The following is a 23,237-nucleotide window of genomic DNA, read 5'->3' on the forward strand; positions in this document are numbered from 1 at the left end:
TTTTTATTGAGAACTTTAGTATAAACATAATATTTGATTAATATCATTATGAGGATTCTTAAGAAATAAAAGATAATATACTTCACTTGTATTTCTCTGTAATTACATGTGTCATGGTTATCGGGAGACGAATGGGTTGAATTCTGACTTTTACTCTAACTAGTCTAAGGCTAAACTGAGCATAGATAACCATTTCCCTTGCCAGGGATTAGTTTAGGAGTGGCTTATGACCCTGTGGCTAATTAAATGTAATGGGAAAGTCAGGGATCAGACTTCTGGGAGAGGTTTCCTCACTGATAAAAAGACTGACAGAAAGGGAGGCTTCCTTCACTGAACACTGCTGTATCTTCATGGGATGTGCTGAACTCTGGAAGCTCATTTTGTGATCATGAGTAAAGATAGCTGAGGAAAAAGCCAACAAATTTAGCCCAGCAGGGCAGGAGGGAAGACTTCTGGGTCCATGAGGTAGATGTTGAATTAAACAGTCTCTGAACAAGTCAACCATGTCATTTCTTGCTATGAGAGTATAACTTTTCCTTATATACATTAAGCACCCTTAACTGATGTAGTTACTCCTAGTCCTTAATTATTGGTGGTATTCAAACTGAAGTTAAAGACTCAGGACCCTTGTGGGTTTCGTGTAGGCAATCAAATTTGTGTTTTGAAAAACACTCCCAAGTGATTCTAAAACCTCTTCATCTTCTTTCTAATCCTTTCCACCCTCCATTGAGAACATCTGGAGCAAGATAGTTATGAAATTGAATGAAAGGACTTGGTGAGTGATTAATTATATGTGGGGGTCAGGGAAAAGGAGGGGTCATGGTAACTACCGTGTTTCTGATTTGGGTAACTAGGTAGATGGTGCTGCCAGTTTAGGTGATAAGGACCATAAGTAAAAGAACAACTTTGGTTTTGTACATTCTTCATTAGAGGTGTCTGGGAACATTTAGAAAGTCATACCAGAAAGTAGTTAGAGCCATAATCCTGGAGAAATATCTAAACTACAAGACTAAGAGATTTAGTAGTTGTAGTTGAAACTGTGGGTATAGATGAGATTGCTTACAGGTATATCTTACTGAGTAGGGAAGAGAAGAAACTATGCAATTTCAGAGAACACTCTGAAATTTCAGTGTACGGTGGAGGACAAAAGTGGTTGAGAAGGAGGAAAAACAATTAGTGGTATCGACAATGACACATCTCATTTTATCTTAGATTATTCTCAGATAAATTCAAAGACCTTTGTTCTAAGAATAAATTCTAAGAACTTTGATCAAGATGTAAACGTTAGTGTTTTTTTTTTTTTGAAGTAAATTCTTTCTTAAATGCTTGTTTTCCTTTTCAGTTGATCAATTTATGGTGCTAAATGGTAACCTGATGGGATAAATAATTAATATACCACTCTAACACTAGCAATTGGCCCTAGTTCTCTCTTACAAGATCAATTTCATTGTAATGCTTATTACTAGAGATACACTGGTATGGAACCCAAAACCCCCCAAAATATAAATTTTCATCAGTCCTTGTTTCCAGTCATTAACATGATAGTAGAAGTGCTGTTTTAGGACATACACAGAAATATGTATTATTACCTCTTTCATTTTGCTGTTCATAATTTTGTATTCTATTCCATCCATTCTTTTTATTATTCCTATTTTTATCATTTGACATGTGTTAGCCAATATACTCTTTTGGCATAAAAATAAAATATTTTGGAGGGTTAGGAGGATTCTGAATCCAAAATAATTTTTCTTGGCTAAGGAGTATTCTTTACATGCAAAAGTCTGTAGAAAAAGGAAAAATTGATAACTTCTGGAGAGTATTGTCTTAAACCTTTCACATAATCTGTGGATGCTAACCTAGGATTTCGTGTGTGCGTGTGTGTGTGTGTGTTTGTATATGTGTCATATTAAAAACACTGTGTAGTGAAAATACCAGCCTTCACACACACTTTTGTAATAAATGTGGAAGTATAATTTTCAATTAATACTATTGCTAAGAGGATCCATAAAAGCTATTTGCATGCATTTTATGCCTCCTTCCAAGTCTCTCTCTTTTCTTTTTACACTTCAGTTTCAATAGCACCTGTAATTAAGGAAGAAAACCAAGCCCTGGGAGCTAGGTAGGACTTCCAGCTATTGATCTGTGTAAACCCAGTTTATACTGTCAGGGGAGAAACAGTCAACTGCTGAGCTGCTTTGTCACTGACATAAGCTGAGAGAGGATTTTTTTTTTTTTTTTTTTTTTTTTTTGTCTATACTGTTTATACACTAGTCTATAGACCTGCTGGCTGGTTGAATTTTAAAGAGTGCGGAGGTTTAAAGACTTGTCCCCTGAGGGATGCTTCTGCCAGTTGGGAAGCGAGCTGAGGCTGTTTCGCAGAAGTGTATGCATGTGTGTTGCTTGTGGAAGAAGGGAGGGGGAGGGTGTGAAAGATTGAGCAACTAACTGGGAAGCGTTCGTCTTGAGTCTTAAAATTGATGTGAAATATATTACTAATTTGTGTATTTAGAGGCAGATATTGAATTTTGAATATATGTTCTTTATTGTTACAGAAATTATGTGGACAATTTTATAGGAGGAGGTCTGAATAGTGTTCACATGTATAGTAAAAATGGTGAATGGTTTCACTTTATGAAGTACAAGATAAGGATTAAGCAATGGTCAAATGAAAATGAACTGGTCTCATTTGCAATGAACTGTTTTTCAGTTTACAGAATTTAACTTACTGCAAGTTTAGTGACTCTTTTAACTACATTTAACAAAATATTGTCAGTGGTGAAACAGTTAGCTTTCGCTTAATATGGAGTCTGTGCTCATATTTTTAAAGGTACATGATTATGATTATAAGCAATCCAGGGTACCCTGCCCTAAGAGTAGATGATTTTTTTTTTTTTCTACAAGATCCTTTTCTTTCTGCTTATGTGCATTAAGGCACTGAAGCTTTCTTAGGTATTGGTATTGGAATTTTATAATGTTTTATTTTTAGTTGACACTTTATTGTAGTCTACCTTTTTAAAAGAATGCAAGAAATTCTACTTTAAAACACTCAATGCTATATTTATGTATACGGTTTAAATATTCAGATATTGATGACTTCTGTAGACCTTAGTTTTAGTGGCAAAGAAGTGGTAGCAAAAATATTGTTCAGTGAGGATGACTGCTGCATTGAGATATTTGCTCTTTTTTCTTTTTAATGGGAAACATCCTTATAAAATTCTTTGTCTTGTAAAATTGCCTGACTTTGAAGTTGTATGATGTTGTCTTCAAGTTTAAAGTTTAACTTTTGAATCAGACTTAATTTTATTTTTCAAATATAACAAAATAGATTATTAAGACTTTGTTTGCCAAGTAGCTGATAATTATTTGTATTTTATTATAGTTTTTAATGTGTATGGTTTCTAAAAGATTTTAAAATTATTTTTAATGACTGTTAAATAACTGAAGGTTTCAAAATCATTCAGATTATTTTCTGTGTTTTATTAAAGCATTGATTTTCATATTAGGCAATCCTTAAATGAAAGTGCACAGAATAGAAGCTGTATTTTTGACAGCTTGTTTTTAGATACACATTTCTTTAAGAGTGTTAAGATAAAACTTAATACCAAGAATTGAATCATGTAAATGTTTCTTTGGCTATAGAAAGTCTCTCTCTCTTTTTTTTTTTTTTTAACTGTTTGACTATGGGACATGTAGAGTTGTTATACCTCTCAGTAATTCATTCTGCTGCCAACTTCATTCCCTTTTCTCTGCCTGCATTTTAATTGAAACAACATTTATATTTTTGAGCCAGGATCTGTCAGAAGTCCCTATGGCTAGACTGTGGTACAAGTAGCAGCAGACGTAGCTTACCCATATGGTGCGGTGCTTCTTGTAAAATCCATATGGCCTTGTTGAAGGGAATCCCAGCGGGGATGTGAAGGGTGTTAATACCCTTCAGGCCAGGCCTTTCCCCCCTGGGGTTTCTGTGGCATTGTCAGTGCAATCTGCCAAAGCACAAACTTAATTCCTTTTTAATAATCAATTATTTTAGTCTAGGAACCTGTGCTATTTTTCTTAAGGACAAAGAAAGCATCTTTTTCTCCTAGAAAATGTCTCAAAGAAGTTTTAACTGCATCTTAAAAAATATTCTAAAACTTATTTCTTTTTTTTGAAATTTCCATTTGTAGGAAATACTACAGAGTGTGCCAAAGTTCTGTTTTCCCTTTGACGTTGAAAGGTACAGTATAAGTATCATTTAAAATAAATGTAGATTCTTATAGTACATACTTGAAAATGATTACATGTGCTTTTTTATAAAATAAAATGTCCCTTCTCTTTATTGCTTCTCACAAAAAGGCTAGAGATTGAAAAGAGGTTGAAAATTAATTAATATGTGGAAGAGGAAGCCTTTTAAATCACATCTTTTATTTTCTCTACTATGACCAGTTAAGACAAGTTTGAAAACACATTGCCAACAGGTTCTATTTTTTCCCTTTGTTCTCTCTTCAGGTAGAAATTGTGATCACTAGTGGAAAAAAATACTAATATGACCTTGATTGGAGTCTTAGAATTATGTCTTGATGTATGTTTCCTGGTTTCTATCTCACTTCATCCTCATTGAAAAGACCATCTGTGTCATGCTGTAAAACTCATGGCTACTTGTCTCTCAATAATAGCTTTATAGAGGTAGTGTAATATTATGGAAAGCTATAGGGAAACTCCTCTAGTTTTGAAAATCTTGTTTTTATATTTCACTGAACAAATACTGAATGATGAAATTGCATAGAGTTGAAATTTCTTGGAACATACAGCCCTGTGAGCATAACAACAGATCGTTTATTGTTTTTCATGTGATTTTTATACTCTATTTTCAGTTTACTTAAGAGGGTGATATGAAGGGTTTTTGAAAGAATATTTATTTTAGGAAAATACTTCACCAAAGTATTAGTGAGACTTTATGATTTTACTGTATTAAAGATAAAGCCTTCTGAATGATGGACTAATCAGTACTAATAAGCATTGCTGATGAATGATACTCCTTGTTTTACCTTATCTGAGGAATCATTGCCCTACCCCTACCAAAAAAAGTTACAAGTTTCATATTAATAGTAAGGAAGATTTAGGATCCAGCTACAAAAAGGATATTATGAATCTTGGGCACTAGAGGTCACATTTGTCACTAGAGGGTTTTTTTTTAAATTTTAAGTTTATTAAAGTGTAAGAAAAACCTATCCACTGAAAAGTGTAGTTGTTAAATGTTCAGCATTTGAAATGCAACATTTCCTGACAAAACTGTTTGTAGCATTGATACTGGCAGTAATTTATTTCCTTCTGCACAATCCCTATGGCTATTTCAAAACCAAAGTGTAGGCGTCATGGATATTTTATTTTGGGACAAGGAAGCAAAAGTTCGGTTATGGTTATCTAATGGCAAGATTACAGCCAGTACTAGGAAATATATTCATATATTTTAAATAGAAATAAAGATTCAATCTAACGTTTTATATTGCCCCTTATACCAAAGTGTGACACATATTATGGTAGTATGATACTTCAAAGTTGACTAGAATTCTTTACAGCTTAGCTGATAAGCCTTTTTTTTTTGGTAGAAATTATATTCTTATTTTATACTTGGAAATGTATTCCTCAGTATATTGATAGCTGTACAAGAGAATTCTAGAAAAAATATAACAAGGGTATTTTTGTAGGGTACTTTATTGGGTGAGAATGTCAACAGGAGAAGCAATTAAACAGAGTTGGTGGTGGCTGCCATTAGATTCTAAAGCGACATGATTTGCTATCTAAGCAATTTTAGAATAATTAAGAAAAGAGGCTAAAGTTGAAGAAAAGGACTTAGTCATCATTTCTAGCTGCTTCTACAGTTTCAGTAATAATATTTTGATAATTTATGAAATATGAGCACTTTTAGTCTTATGATCATTTATGGTAGACTACCTTATGATTTCCTAGCGAGAGATTAATATATGCTGAACTGTTCAGTCTGTGAGGTATTACAACTTATTTTGGTGTTTACTTTACAAGTTTCACACTTCCTCTAGTTTTAGAACATAGTTCTAGCTTCAAGAACCAACTGATTAGAAAGATGAAACCAATGTCACATATAAATATACTCTTGTTTTTGTTTTTCTTGAAGAAAATTGTCATACAAGGCACAATGTTTCCTAATGTTACTATATTTTAGGGTGTCTCAGAATCAAGTTGGACAGCACTTTACCTTTGTACTGACAGACATTGAAAGTAAACAGAGATTTGGATTCTGCAGACTGACGTCAGGAGGCACAATTTGTTTATGCATCCTTAGGTGAGTATTTGTAGTAAAAAAAATTAGATGCAAAATAGGTAACTATCTCTCTTTTGTACTTTGTTACGCTTGGGATGAAGAAAAACTTGTTGTCTTTAAAAACAAGTTGAAAAATAATTTTCCTGATTTTCTGTATACAGAATCAGTTAAGTTTAAAGATTTACCATTAACATAGTGGAACTTTCCTTGAAATAATCGATTTTTTAAAGATTAGTTTTTTGTAGAATTATTTTTGAAAACTAAATATAAAGAGATGTATTCAAATAATATGAGTTTCACCTATTAAATGGAATACAAAAAAAAAAAAAAGTTAAATTAATGTATGCCCTTTTCTGTCACTGAACCAGAACTTGGATTTTTAAAAGTGAACTGCTGCTTTAAGACAGAGGTTGCAAACTGATGAACCTGGTAGAAGCGTTTAGAGGTTTTCGTTTGGCTACTGGGTGTTTAAAAAATTTTAAAGGACGTTAACCTTATGAATTTGAGGAAGTTTTGTATATAGTTCATATTTCGAATTCCTTTTGAAAAGTGAGGCTATCTACTAATTCTGCCATGGCAACAATAAGCTGGAACTGAATAGCAGATTTTTAGTTGTGTCATGAGCTTGCTAGTTTCCAAAGGTCCTATCTGTCCTGCCTAATTGCTTACATTATCTGCCTTGATTCAGTAGGTAGTTTAGAGTATGTCTCCTGCCTGTGGACTTGGGATCTGAGTTGCTGACTGTTAGGAAGAAAGGGTTCTAAAGGTTAGCATTCTTGCAATATGTCCTGATGAATCAGAAATCCAGATGTAGTCTATAAAAATAGGACTCCAAACTATTATTATAACATGGATATTGGTCAAACTGGATTTCTTAGAAATGCTTATAGGAAAAGAAATAACAATTTATGAAATAACATATTACAAAGAAAACTTTGGTGTAAAATCAGTCTTCCTGTTCATTTGCTATTCATATTTAGCTACAGTTATATCATTCATTGAGAGGTTGTTAATTTACTTAGAACATTGGTTAGAGCTGGAGAGTTTTTTTCTATCTTTATTCAAAAGTAAGTGCTTAACTGCTTTAGAAGTTATAGAATCGTGAATGTGCCCCCATTCTCTCTTTAGCACAACTTTTTCATCTGGATAAAAATTGTGCTTAAAACTTACACTTTATCCAAAAGATGTCATGCTTAAAACTGTAGGTTATTTTTTTGAACTTGGAGCAGGTTGGCTGGGCAGTGGGGTTGGAGATGACAGTGTGGGCAATGGTGGGGAGAGTTCCTTTTATCATTGTTTCATGCTGAAATTTTAAAAGCTACAGTTTAAAGGGGAGTATATCTTTATGCACTGTGCCCAAGATGGATTTGCCCTAATGGAAAGACCAAAGCTGTATATGCTTTCTTATTTTTCTCAATGCATTTTTGAAACTTTTCATTAAAAAATTGAGATTTACAGAAAAATTTTCATGGTACAATAAACTTTTATATAAACATTACCTAGATTCATAAGTTGTTAGCATGCATTTCTCTTCCTCTCTCCCCCTCTCCCCTACTCTTCCTTTCTCTCTCAATACACACACACACACACACACACACACACACACACACACAGTCTTCCCCCCACCTTTATTGTTGTTTTTGTGCACCCATTTGAGAGTAAAAATCATTTTCAGGTAAGATTTGAGTCTGTATTTTATAGCTTACCTCACTGCCTCTAAACTGACCTCCTGATATTTATAATGTAAAAATCTGAGCCTTTTGTTTTGAACTCTTAAAATACTTTGAATACATTGAACTTATTAATCATTCACAAATAATTATTGAATGTTTAGAATAGTTTCTATAAATGTGCTTGTGGAATAAATATTCTTAGGAATTTCTGTTTAAATTGAGGAAAGCCATTATTACTTGAAAATATTTATACAAAACATGAACTATAACTATTTGTTAATCGACTGAAAGAATAATATAATGTCCATATCGACAACCCAATTGTCATTAATTTGTAGAAAACAAACTCTAAAGCAAATACAATAATCAAATTATTTTTATCTGCGGTTCTAAACTTGTATATGTAGAAGAACACCTGAATTTTGTGGTATATTCTTTGAAGTAGGAAGAGTTTTTAACCTGCAGAAAATATGATTATATTAGATAAAGATAATGAAAACCAAAAGTAAAATCGTGTATTCCAATAAAGAGAACATTTCACAGTATTATTGAATATTTTATCTTTTATTTAAAATAATGTTTCCTTTTATATTTATTTTTGTCATTTGACAGTGCTTTTGGTAGATAAGAAGTAGGAGGTGTCAAAACTTTATGAAAAAATCATAGAGGAAAATCTTAAATTTAGAAAATTCTATTCTTCAGCTTATTTTTCCTAGTAAATTAGAAAAATATTGCCCTTTTAAGATTTTAATGGCATATCTTAATATTTTTTCTGAAAGACAGTATGTGAAGGGATTCTTTGAGAACAGCTGATTTAGAGAATAACCAGCAAATTAGATAACTATTTAATTTTAATAATGAATGGAGGATTCAAATATAATAGAATTCAGCATCTTATTCAGAAAATTGGAAAATTATAGATAGATAAATGTCTATTTGTAAGCTATAATCAGTGTATCCCCTGGAAAGGAATTTTGGCAGATTTCTGTAAGTGCTACAATAAGAGGAGTTATGGTGCTTTTAGTCCGAGTTTATCCACCTAGTTTGATGGGTCCTTCACCACTTTTAGCTTTAAAATTGTTGAAAGGATGGATAAAGCTATAAATGTCAACTAGAAGAAAAAAATTACTGTGGCAGTGAGAGTATACATGGAATCCCTAAAAGATTTGTGTATTTGAGCACATAATGATGAAAATGCTTGTATGGTGACAAGTATAATAAAATCTAAAATGCAAATAATAAACTGGTGGAAATATATTTACAACCACTATAAGAAAGGGTTAATAGCCAAAATACATAAGCACCTATAAGTTAATAAGAAAAATAATCTGATAGAAAAATAAGTAAAGCATCTAATAACTTACAGAGGAAATGTAAATAATATATGCAGCTATGCATGATGCTCAGCATTGCTGAGGGTAAAAAAAATGAGCCCATTAAGATTAGCAGAATTGAAAAAATTTTTAAATAAGCATGAGGGAAAACACACTTCATGTGCTGTTTGTAGGACTAAAAAATGGTATAAGCTTTTGAAGGAAAATTTAATAATATCTATTAAAATTATAAAATCTCATATTTCTTCAGTCAGTAATTTCAGTTCTAGGAATTTAAATCCAGGATTATTTCTAAGAGTGAGGAGAAAAGTATGAACAAAGGTATTTATTACAGCATGGTTTATAGTAGGAAAAATGCTAATTAGCTAGATTTAGTCATTCCACAATGTATATGTACTTGAAAACAATGTTTTCAAGTATATACAAACAATGAGAGTAACATTCTGGTGGGAGAGAAGGGAAGGGGTTGTGGGACAGAGAGGAGGTTATACTTGAAAAGAAAGTATACGCAATAAGTACATAGAATTTTATCTGTCAATTTAAAGAAATAATAAAAAATAAATTTAAAAGTGTTGACAACATGAATGCCCCTCAGTAGGAATTGATTAGGTATATTATGGTACATTTTGTAACCTCCTCTCTGTCCCACTACCCCTTCCCTTCTTTCCCACCAGAATGTTACCCTCATGAGGGCAGGGATTTTTGTCTTTTGTTTACTCATATATTCCCAGTGTCTACAATAGTGCCTGGCACATAATTCTTAATAGACTTGATAGATAATTATTGAATAAATAAATGAATAATGCAGCAACTTTTTTTGCTATTAAGAAAAACATACACATATATACACCCTGACTTAGAGAAATGTTTATGATCTGTTGTAACATGATGAAAAATTTCAAAATAATATTTATAGTATGTTGTTATATTTGTAGAGAACAAGTTATATGTGTATGTAAATGTATATGTATTTTAAGAAATAGCTGGCCGGGCGCGGTGGCTCACGCCTGTAATCCCAGCACTTTGGGAGGCCGAGGCGGGCGGATCACGAGGTCAGGAGATCGAGGCCATCCTGGCTAACACGGTGAAACCCCGTCTCTACTAAAAATACAAAAAATTAGCCGGGCGTGGTAGCGGGCGCCTGTAGTCCCAGCTACTCGGGAGGCTGAGGCAGGAGAATGGCGTGAACCCGGGAGGCGGAGCTTGCAGTGAGCCGAGATCGCGCCACTGCACTCCAGCCTGGGCGACAGAGCGAGACTCCGTCTCAAAAAAAAAAAAAAAAAAAAAAAAAAAATAGCTAACACATAAATATTTGTATCTTAATATGGGATTGTATGTACTTATAAAAAAGTCTAAAAGGATATACCCTGAATTTTTTTTACTTTATTCACTTCAGCATTTATCTACTTTTTACAATAAGCAAAAATCATTTCAATTTTTTCCTGCTCTAAAACTCTGAGATGTTATGATATAGATAATAAACTATAAATATGGAACCACAGGTATCATATTAAAACTTAGTAGGAATTTAGCTAGATCATTTTTTACCAGGTAAAATATGTGCGTGTTTGCAGGATGGGAAATTATCTTACTAGTATGTTTTAGTATAGGCACTCCATACAAGTCAGGTGATCATGGTGACATAGCAGAATTAAGAATGGAATTGGGGGCTTGGTGCAGGGGCCCACGCCTGTAATCCCAGTGCTTTGGGAGGCCGAGGCGGGCGGATTACGAGGTCAAGAAACCCCGTCTCTACTAAAAATACAAAAATCAGCTGGGCGTGGTGGCGCACGCCTATAATCCTAGCTACTTGGGAGGCTGAGGCAGGAGAATCGCTTGAACCCAGGAGGCGGAGGTTGCAGTTAGCTGAGATTGTGCCACTGTACTCCGGCCTGGCAACAGAGAGACTCTGTCTCGGAAAAAAAATGATAATAATAAATAAAAATAAAAAGAATGGGAATGGGACAGTTTCATTCCGTGTCCTTGAAAATTGGGATTTAAAGAGAAAAAAATATTGCTGATGGGGTGGCTTTACAATCTTTGAGCCAGATATTGATGTTTCTCTGTAATTTCAACACAAAATGTTCAACCAGATGGGAATGATTTGTAAGATGCTTGGAGAAATTCTATGACACCTAAAATTAATTTATTTTTTCTCCTTCTCCAACAGTGGTTACTTAATTTTACTGTACCCTTAAGATGTGGTTGAAAAAGTTTGCCTTTTTTTTTTTTTTTTTTTGAGATGGAGTCTCGCTCTGTGGCCAGGCTGGAATGCAGTGACGCAATCTTGGCTCACTGTAGCCTCCGCCTCTCGGGTTCAACCGATTCTCCTGCCTCAGCCTCCAGAGTAGCTGGGAATACAGACCTGCGCCACCACGCCCAGCTAATTTTTGTATTTTTGGTAGAGATGGGGTTTCACCATGTTGGCCAGGATAGTCTCAATCGCCTGAACTCCCAAAGTGTTGGGATTACAGGCGTGAGCCACTGCCCCCAGCCTAGTTTGCCTTATTTCACTATGTAACCAAGACTTAGAATAACTAGTAATTTTAGGGGGAAAAGGAAGGTAGGATTATCTAATGAGCTATTCATAGAATGGTTTAGGGTAGTCAGGTCTCTTAATTTACAGGCCAGCTTCCTTTATAACAGACTGTGCTGCTTCCAGAAGTATATGAGAGAAGATCAACTATGCTCATTTTCTGAGTTATTTATGAGTAGCTGGCAAAAGCCTTTTTGTTTGCAGTCAGTTTTGTAGGAGTGACCTCACTTTTAGAATTCATGTGCTTAATAGGGCCAAAATTTATTGAGAAGTTTGATAAAATCCTTGCATAAGCAAGACATAGACATATGCCTTTAACCATATTTCTGATAACAAAAATAATTTATTTGCTATAGAAAATTTGGAGGATCCAGAGAAGTTTAAAAGATAAAATAAAAATCACTTATATTTGTGAACACATAATTGTCACTTATGTTTTGGTATTTAGTTCTAGTTTTATTTCAAAAGACTTGCTAAGATACATTTACAGATTTTTCTGTGTTAAAATAAATGATTAACTGTAGTCTTTATTCACAGTTTGCAAAATGAATGAATGCATCTAAAGCAGTTCATAAATTGAAAAAGCTACAGTGGCTTTCATATCGTCCATAAGTGCCTAGAATGTTTACACATGCTTAATCTGACAATTGTTCATTGCTGTTGTTTCTTTTCTTGTAAGTTGAGATTTCACACAAAAATATTTCCCTTCTGAATATAGGTTATATTTAATCACTTTCTTATATCTTTACCAGTAGTGTATTATGACTTTTGGATGTTAAAAAATGTTAATACCTTCTCCTTAAAGGTGCCTTTTGTGCAAAGTTAGTGCCTTTATACTGAAGCATTCTCCATTTGTAGGTATTCTACTGTGAGATAATAATGGCTTGATTATCCAGAGTTCATTGTCAGAAGCAAAGGAATTAAGATTCTTGGACAGAAATTAATTGATATTTCTCCTATTGTCTTTCCAATATCCTAAACACTAATTTTTTTCTATTGTGATAAAATATATTTTCATAAAAATCTTCTCATTTGTGAGCTATCTTCTACTGTTTGAATTTGTCTTTTAATCCAAAAATTGTAAAAGAAAAATATTTATGAATGTCTCTTGAGTTTTTGTTGAAGCATAGACATAATTAAAATGCCATACATTTAAGAAGCTTTAAGATATTTCAAGACAAAGTAAAGTAAAACAGTACAAATTGATAGAATATTTTCATTAGAAATAGCAGAAAATAATTTTGTTTGGATTTCTTGACTGGCAGAGACTCTTTTGGTTAAAGATGTTGATACTAATGATACTATGTGGCAATTAATTAACAGCAACATCATTTAGTGTTTGTTTACCATAGCCAAGTGGTCTGCTTAGTGACATGTATGCATTATTTTTTAAAAAACCCAAAAAACTATTCTAGTCCTTAGAGTTCTAAGCTAGAACATTTGTATATAATGCTTTAAAGCTGCTTTTATCTACTCCTGGATGATGCTATTATAGGACTTGAAATTACTGTAATCTGCATTTACCTCGGAGTTCTGAGAAAATTGCATGCTATGCTATATAAACCACGTGTCCATTTTCTCCTGGATTTATGCCATTACAAGATTTGAAAGTTAGTACATTTCTTTGATTTCTATTTATTTTGTTCACCTTTCAGAAAAAAAATTAGAATTTAGGCCTATTTAATACAAAAGTTGATACTTAATTTTGAGCCACTGTTCTGTTCTTTTGTTCTTTCTATGACATGTCTATCCTACTTTTAACAAGATTTCAAAAATATCCTGAGATATTACTAATTTAAATCTGGCAATTGTTTGTATTTAGAATTGTTTCATATGCTAGCAAAAATGCAAGAAATAACTTTTTAACCTAATTTGATTAACATAATTTTATAACTATAAAATTGTCGCCAAGGGTTCAAAATGAAATACTCCAATAAGGAAGACAGATTTATGTTTAGGGCCTTTGTAGTTCCCCCTCCCCCCTTTAACTCATTCCAAACTTGAAGCTTTCACACTCTTCCTTTGGGCAAATCCCTTAGAAGCAGAATGTTTCAATTTTACACGTTTTGTGTCAATTTTCCAGACAGAAAAACAGCCTCTAGACATTAGACGTTTTCCTACGGAAAGGCAGTTTCCTTAGTTTTATTTGATTACTATAAGTTAGGTTCCTGCTGATTGCTTAGACTTTAGTGGTTACCTGACTATTTGACAAAAAACATTTCCTTTCCTTTATTTAACCTTTGACTTTTGAATGTAAAAGTTTTATCAGCTCTATAGTGGAAGTAGAAGTGTGGGGGAAGTCTTCTTACTACCACAAAATGGACTCATGACTTTATGTATATCTCTCTCTTTTGCCTTATGTCTTTACAGAAAATTAAGGAAATGATCTTACAATTAAATTTTAACTAATCTCCTGTACTTTGTTTTAAAATAATTGCTCATAATGTTTTACATTTATATATGTTGGCAAGACTGCGAGAGTCACAGTTATTCTTTGTTCAATTTTAAAAATTCAAGTGAAGTGTCTTATTCACTTGTTACAATATGTCGAGTAATTTTTTTTAACTTCCTAGGATTTTTGTGGTCTGTTGTAAGAATACAGACTTTGACTGTCTTTGGGACTGTAAAATTTAGTGAAAAACATTTTAACATTTTACCTTATTGATAATCAGTTTAAAATTAGTTGCTTTGAGCATGTATCGTTTGAAAATTCCCTAAGAAACCACAAAATAAAGACTTGAAAATAACGTTTCTTACTCTAGCAACATAAGTTTATATAATTTATAGTATTTTTTATCTCTCTTTCTGTGTGTGTGTGTGTTTCAAAAGTTTTCTTTTTAAAAATGATGTTGTTTTTGCCATATATTTAGACTTAAAGTGTACTTAGAGTATAGTTAAAATTGGAATTACTGGACTACTTTGTATACCCTGGATCATTTTCTTGTCAGATAAGAAAGTGAGTAGTCGGTAGGATTTCCTGTTGAGCAGTTGCTTCTTATCAGGAGTTGTGAATTCAATTACCTATGTAGACCAGGTAAGGGACTCAAATGAGAGAAACCTGTTAGGTGCCTAACAATAGGAAGTTGGGGTAAGTACGGTGATCTGAATAGTACATGCCACACTCAAAGACAGAAGCCACAAAGCCCTAGGAATTTGTTGCACAGTGAAAAATGTGTGGCCAGTATTACCAGTTCTTTTGACTTTTAAGAGAAACAAGAAGTCTGGATTTTTACAGTGAATTATCTCAGATTTGGAAGTTGGCAACTTATTTAATTAAACAACAGTACAGTGTTGACCAAACAAAATATGCCCTTAGGATAGAAGCAGCCTGCAAATAGCCAGTTAGCACTGTTTGCTGTAGATGCTTGTTTATTTACAACAGAAAATGTCCTTGCTTTCTTGATGTTTCTAGGAGCAATGGCTACGTTATAGAGTAGTTCCACTTTTATATGTGATGTTTTTATTAAAAAAATGAATGATATGTACTCTTTAAAAGGAGAAAGTTATCACTGAGAGCCAGTACATGTTTACAAAGAGAGCATTGTTTATAACTAGGCTTGGTTTATTATGGTGATAGTACATACTGATGTAACAGGGAGTGCTGTAGTTGAAATTTGAGTCTGTTCTAATATTTCACAAACAAATTATGTGCAGAGAAAAGTGTTGGTTAGATGATACAATTATGAGTCTTTTGATTAGGTTAAAATTTCATACTTAGAATGTTGATAAATAATTGGCGTTATTTTGGGAGGCATCTTGAAGACTTTTGCAGGCCATATCCTTTTCAAAATTTTTATCCACAGTGATGAACACAGAAGCAATACCAAACTTAAAATTGGAAGGGTTTACCAAAATGTTACTTTAAAGAATCACATTGAATAGACCTTTATTTGTTGGGAAATTTGCCCCTATAAACAAACTATAATTTAAAAGTCAAAAAGATAATGCTCTGAATGTTAAATAAACAAATGAATTTTAGAAGATAGAATTTGCTTCAGTGGATAGGACATATAGGCAGGCTGATTTAAGATTACAACAGAATGATTTTTGTCTCAGTTCATTTAGCTGCCTGAAATGCCTGGTCATTGAACATGTTTATTAAAAGGCTCACTGTACATTAGCAGATATACTTAATGTAAATGACAAGTTAATGGGTGCAGCACACCAACATGGCACATGTATACACACACGTAACAAACCTGCACATTGTGCACGTGTACCCTAGAACTTAAAGTATATGTTTTTTAAAAAAGGCTCGCTATATAGAAATACACGCCAAGATAGGGTGATAGACTGTCTGTGGTAGACCCCTGAGCATATATTACTCAGGTTGATTAGGGTTCTAATCCCAAGATTGCCATTCCATAGCTTTGTGACCCTAGATAAGTTGCTTTATCTTAGTCAAGTATGTATCAAAGCATTAGTGTAAGAATTAAATGAGATAATACATATAAGTATCCAATGTACTGTCATTCATATAATTACTCCTTAAGTAATTTTACTTCCTGCACTTCCAATTGTTTTAACACATAAATTCTATGATTCTTAGATTCTGCTCTCAACCCCTAGATGGACGTATAACTAACTAGTGAGTTATACTCCCCAAATAGAAATAATAAAGTATTTTGGGGCCTTAGAGATGACTATGAGAAATATCCCATAAGGGTAAAGCTTATTTCTAAACAGTGTTAGTTTAATTTATAGATGAAGTCATAGTTTGATTTATAGATGAAGTCATAGCCTGGTACCAGGATGAAATTCAATAAAGCTTATTATCTTGGACATGTAAAAAACAGTAATAATTATGTAGATACCAAAATGCCTAGCACAAATAAAAACTGTTTAAATTTTTAAAAGTAACTTAAATATGGATATATTAATTATTTATTCAAAGACAAGGATATAGTCTTACAGATAAATTACATTTATCTGTATAAATTAGCTTCTTAATGAAAAATCTGATTCTGATGTGCCTTCGCAATTTGAAAGGAAATTAAAAGGGGAAGATAACCAGTGAAAAACAATAATATAAAGTTCAGAAAACCAGAACATTGAAAGAAATGTTAAGGGTTTTTGGTCTAGAATGAAAAACATTATCTCACTTTCTAATAACATAATTGTTGTTATGTATATAGTTTTTATAGTAGACCATGAAAGAAAAATTAAGGTTACCAAAGGCCTCACTTTATTTAAATAAGGTGAAAATGACAATGTAAGCATTAACAGGTAGACATGCAGCCACCTACAATCAATACATTTTGCTTTATCTAAAGCTCCTTGAGAGTTGGATAGAAACAGACCAGCATGTTCTTTGAATAGATTAGGTCTCATCTGAATTTTTAGGTCTGAACTACATGACACATTGAAATTGTCTGGAAATAGCAATTTCTTCAGGCTATTAAAAGTTGAAATGTGAGTTTGAAATGACTACAAATGAAAGCAATTAGGCTCTAACTAAGGATTATGTGTCTTGGTGGAAGGAAATTTGCCATGAAAACTATTTCTTTGAGTTATAGTGAATGCAGAAACTATGATGTGCTGATTTGCATTATATTTAGTTAGTATTATAAAAGTATTAGTAATTTTTAAGGGTTTTATTTGTAAGTGGAAGATACACATAGTAAAATAACGATCTAAGCACTGGGACTTGAAGAGTTAAGTAATTTAAGTAGGAAAATTGAGATTACCAATAGTAATTTCTAATTTTTAGATTCCCCAAAAACTGTCACAGATGTGTCACATACCTGTCCAGATTTTTCCAGGCTTCCAGGCAAAGTTGTCAATATGCTTATTGTAAACACCCTGTTCCAGCATCTCTCTCCTAGAGCCTTCATTCCTGATTCAGTCTGGGCTGGTTGCTCTCGAGGCCTTTGCACAACTGTTCTTCCATGGTCTTAGATTTCTTGCCTCCTACATCCGTGTATTCCTTCTTTTTCATCTCCTTTATTTTATTTTAGCCATCCTTTAGGATGTCTTAGGAGGTGAAGTTTTGAGTCCTTGCCTGACTGAATATGCTGTTAATCTGTTCTCACACTTTATTGATAGTTTGTATGGACATAGAAGTCTTGAGTGCAAAGAATTTAACCTTTGTATTTTGAAGGCATTATCTTCTAACTTTCCTTATTGCTGTTGAGAGGTTTGATGACATTTTTGAACTTGATCTGTTTGTTACTTGTTTTGTCTCTTTGGAAAGTCTTAGGCACTCTTCTATCCCTTGTTTTGGAATTTCACAGTGATACTCTGGTTTGGAACATTCTTTGTGCTGTTCATTCACTCATTCTTTCAGTCTGGAGACTCATGTCTGAAGTTCTGGGAAAATTTCCAGTCATTCTTTAAAATGAAACTTTCATTCATTTCTTTCCTCTATTTTTTCTTTATGGAATGACTATAGCTATATGATAGTTGAGATTGATGGCCTGATAGTGTAATATTTTTCTCTTATTATTTATCTTTTTTGTTATGAACATAAATTATTATTATTTATTATACTTTAAGTTCTGGGATACATGTGCAGAACATGCAGGTTTGTTACATAGGTATACACATGCCATGGTGGTTTGCTGCTACAAAGATAATAAAATACCTAGGAATAGAACTTACAAGCGTTGTTTATCTTTTTATTCTAGTTTCTGGGAGATTTTCTGGAGTTATCATCTAAACTTTCTATTGACTTTAATTTTTTTCTGACTTTAGAATTTCTTAAAGCTCTTTCTTCCTGTCTAAAACTTTCTATCTTTACTTTTTAGAAAAGTTTAGTTTTTTTTAATAGCTTCCTGCTCTTAATTCAGCTCCTAAGGATATTAAATATAAGTTTTGGAGTTCTCTTCAGCTGTTTGTATTGTCTATATTTACTTGTAGTTCCTTTTATGTTCAATATAAACATCATTTTGTATTTGTGTTTCCTCAAATATCTGGTGGTTGGCTATTAATTTGTATTCAAAAGGAAGGTATTAAACTGATTTGGAAACATTGCATGTATAGTAGTGGGTTTCATTCCAAGAAAATAGGACTTCGAGGGGCTTTTTTCTTTGAGATACTGTTAAATCAGTGTTTCAGAACTCTTTAGAGAGCACTTCTGCTGGTCCTTTTCCTTTCTAATGGCATTTAGGTTTTGGTTTCCTCTCTTCTGCTGTTAGTTATCTTTCTGCTTACCATATTTACAAAGTCACCCACCTGCATTGCTATTGTTTTTTCCTCCATTTTGCTTGTATTCATTAATATATACACTTTTTATTCATTTATTGTCATTTTGGAGTTATTTCCAGAGGACACAGAGATAAATACATACAGTCAATATGTTAGATTTAACCAGAGTTGGGTAGATATTTTAAAGTATCATATCAGTTTTCATATCATTACTTAGTATTTGTAATTATCATTTTAAATAACACTATAACATTCTGCTGAGTAAAGATACTGTAGTTTATCTAAATTCCTCTTTTATTACTACTTTCAGTTTCTGATTCAAATGGCATCATTCATAGTCACTAACAAATCAGACATTATATGAAAAAAATCCTGTTAGAATTCTTTTTTTACGTTCTACTTACTGATTTTTAAATTTTACATGTTATGTGTATGTACTATTAATCTGTGTACAATTATGTAGTAAAAGCATCACAATATTTTCTCTTAAAAGTAGCATGTTGTATTAATGCTTTGAAGAAAAGTCTTGAGTATTTGTCAATTGATAATTAACAACAGTGTATTTTGTGATTTCCTCTTATTCTACATGAAAAGTGTACAGTTTAACATTAAAATCTTTAGACATTAAAAAATATACTATTTTAATTTTTAATAAGGAATATAGATTTTGTTTTATATAAATGATTTTTGGATTTAATATTTTGCTATCATAAAAATTATAGTTTTATCTAGTACAATGAATTAAATTTTGAATTATATTTGGTTTTGATATATAAAAGTCATTTAAAATTTTTTATAATTTTTAGAATAGTCTTTTTGATATGTGTATTGAGTTATTTTGAAATTTGCCATCATTCTTAAACATCATTTCTGAAGAATTGAAAAACACATAGTTTTGTTGTATTATATACTCCAGTAACATATTAAAAGGAGATATTTTTGATATCTTTTGTTTTAAAAGCTTTTTAAAACTAGATTTTATATGATTTTTTTATAGTGGTTAATTTTTATCTTATGCATGCTTTTATTGAATACCATGAAAATAATTTTAAATATTGCTGATGTAAAATAGAAGTATGTAATGAACAGCTTTTTAAATAGAACTCTAGATTCTGATTTGTTTTATGAAAACTAGTAATAAATAATATGTAAAACTTTGCTGAAAAAGTAAAGAAAATGGGTATAGTTCTTTTTTTGACCTCCAGGATTAACCTGTTTGAATTAATATGAATTAAATGTTTATATTGTCTGTTTTCTGATTCTGAATTTTATGTATATACATTTTAAAATAATTATTTTACAGTTACCTTCCCTGGTTTGAAGTGTATTACAAGCTTCTAAATACTCTTGCAGATTACTTGGCTAAGGAACTGGTAAGCTATTTTTTCCCCATTTTTAAATTGTGGTAAAATACTTATAACACAAAACTTACCATTTTAACCATTTTTAAGTGTATAGTTTTGTGACATTAAGTACATTAATGTTGATCTGCAATCATCAATACCATACATCTTTTTTCCTTGCCAGTCTAAAACTCTGTCTGTATCCATTAAACAGTATCTACTCATTCCTCCCCAACCCTTACCATCCCTGGCAACCACCATTGTATCATCTGTATGAATTTGAATACTCTATGTATCTCATATAAGTGGACTCACACAGTATTTGTCCTTATTTGCCAAGTGACTGGCTTATTTCATTTAGCATAATGTCTTCAAGATTCATCCATGTTGCAGCATGTGTCAGAAATTTTTTCTTTTTAAGACTGAATATCAATACACCCCAGTTTGTTCATTCATTCTTCTGTCAATGGACACTGGGGGTGCTTCCTCTACTTTTTGGCTATTGTGAATAATACAGCTATGAAAATGTTTGTACAAATAATGTTCCAGCCCTTGGGTTCAATCCTTTTGGGTATATACCTAAAAGTGGAATTACTGGGTAGTAAGGTAATTCTGCATTTAATTTTTTGAGGAATCGTGAGAGCATTTTCCACAGTGTCCACATTTTCCACAGTGTCCACATTTTTCATTCCCATCAGTAATGTACAAGGGTTCCATTTCCCTCACAATCTTGCCAATACTCGCTCTTTTCTTTTCTTTTCTTTTTTTTGGTTAATAGTTTTGTAATGTATGTGCAAAGTGGTGTATTGTTGTGGTTTTAGTTTGCATTTCCTTAATGGTTAGTGATATTGGACATTTACTTGCCATTTTTATAGCTTCTTTGGAGAAGGTCTTTAATTGTGCAGACAGAAAATTACAACCCGGGATAAATGCTCTGGGAACACAGCAAGCATCACCTAAGTCAACCTGGAGAGTCAGGAAAAGTCTCTAGAGAAGTACTTGTTGGAACTCTTTTATCTGTGTCTCAATAGCAAATAGGTATTGAGTCAAAAGTTGTAGAAGGTCTGTTCAAGTCCTTTACCCATTTTTAAATCATGTTGCGTTTTTTGTTGTTGAATCGTAAGAGTCCTTCATATATTCAAATATTCATTTCTTATTAGATAGATGATTTGCGAGTATTCTATCCCAATCTATGGTTTGCCTGCCTTTTTGTTCTTTTGATAGTATTGTTTGATGCACAAAAGTTTTTAATTTTAATGAAGTCCAATTTATCTAGTTTTTGTCTTTTGCTGCCTGTGCTTTTGGTGTCATATCCAAGAAATCTTTTCCAAATCCAGTCTTTCAAAGCTTTCTTCATATGTTTTCTTCTAAGAATTTTATAGTTTTAGCTCTCAATAAAAGTCTTTATGCTTTTCTTAAAAAATAAAAATAAAACTGAAGTTTGCTTTTGAATGAACAAAATTCTATGGGATAATGATTTTAATTTTTTTTCCCTTAATCTTTGATTTTTTTTTTTAATGTTTTTTGGAGACAGAGTCTTGCTCTGTTGCCCAGAGGTGGAGCACTGTGGTACAATCATCACTCACTGCAGCCTCAGCTTCCTAGGATCAAGCAATCCACTCACCTCAGTCTCCCAATTAGCTGGAACTATGGGTGTGTGCCACCACAAATAGCTAATTTTTAAAAATTTTTTTGTACAGATAGAGTCTCACTATGTTGCTTAGGCTGGTCTCAAATTCTTGGCTTCAAGGGATCTTCCTGCCTCTGCTTCCCATCTACCAAGCCTGGCCATTCTTTGATGTTTTTAACAAGAGCTAATTTACTAAAATATTAGCTATGCTATTTGATACAATTTAATTGAAATAAAATGTGTTTTAAAAATTCTTTATAATTGTCTATTGTCTATTAATTTTTACATTTAGGGTGTACTTTCCATTCTCTGGTTATCTGTTTAAATTCTTATTTGGTACTCTGTCACTCTTGACATTGTGTTTTTCTGGATTTCCCTGACATTGTCTTTTCTTTGTTTTACTTATGTCCTCACCTTCTCTTTTGGGCCTTTTTTGTCCATCTACATCTAAAATTTTGGTGTTATTTATGTTATATTCTTGGTTCTCTTTTCTCTAGATACTATTTATGGGTATTTCAGACACACTCTTTGTCTGAAGAGATGAAAAGAGTCTTGAAGACTCTTTTCTCTTCAAGATGAACTTTCTGAAAACTGATTTTATTCCACTGCTTACAATCGCTTCATAGTCTCCTCTTTTTCTTAGAATAAAATTTAAACTTGTATGCAGCATGACATATAATAACTTTATGATCTGGCTTCTGACCTTCTCTTTGAATTAATCTGCTCCCACTCATCTGCTGCACATAATGTACTATCTAATTATTTTGAGCCACTTAAAGTTCCCAGAACATAACTCTATACAGTTGTGATAGATTACAGACCACTCACTAACTGTTACTGGTAGAACACTTATCTTTTAAGAGTTAATGGGCCGGACGCGGTGGCTCACACCTGTAATCCCAGCACTTTGGGAGGCCGAGGCGGGCGGATCAAGAGGTCAGGAGATCGAGACCATCCTGGCTAACACGGTGAAACCCCGTCTCTACTAAAAATACAAAAAAAATTAGCCGGGTGTGGTGGCGGGCGCCTGTAGTCCCAGCTACTCAGGAGGCTGAGGCAGGAGAATGGCATGAACCCGGGAGGCGGAGCTTGCAGTGAGCGCAGATCGCGCCAGCGCACTCCAGCCTGGGCGACAGAGCGAGACTCCGTCTCAAAAAAAAAAAAAAAAAAAGTTAATGTAGTTATCTTTTGAAACAAACCTAATTTCAGCACAAGTACTTCTCTAGAGACTTTTCCTGACTCTCCAGGTTAAGTTAGGTGATGCTTTCTGTAGGTTTCAAGAGCATTTACACTGG

General features: G+C 32.9%; 1 protein-coding gene across 10 annotated transcripts in view; it reads left to right on the forward strand.

The window, feature by feature from the left end:
* The window catches only part of DENND1B (DENN domain containing 1B), a 257,532-nt gene that overhangs the window by 92,273 nt on the left and 142,022 nt on the right, over window positions 1–23,237 (forward strand). For 8 of the 10 annotated variants that reach the window (XM_063794083.1, XM_063794087.1, XM_063794102.1 and 5 more), the window contains 3 exons: window positions 4,167–4,216; window positions 6,182–6,301; window positions 20,273–20,342. The exons of 1 other annotated variant lie outside the window; for it this stretch is intronic. In XM_063794083.1, coding sequence (XP_063650153.1) covers window positions 4,167–4,216; window positions 6,182–6,301; window positions 20,273–20,342 — 240 coding nt within the window. Of the gene's footprint in view, window positions 1–4,166; window positions 4,217–6,181; window positions 6,302–20,272; window positions 20,343–23,237 lie in introns of those variants that run through there. One more of the 10 variants, XR_010151374.1, reaches the window with a different exon arrangement.

This window comes from Pan troglodytes, chromosome 1 (genome assembly GCF_028858775.2).
Source record: "Pan troglodytes isolate AG18354 chromosome 1, NHGRI_mPanTro3-v2.0_pri, whole genome shotgun sequence".
Lineage (NCBI taxonomy): Eukaryota > Metazoa > Chordata > Mammalia > Primates > Hominidae > Pan > Pan troglodytes.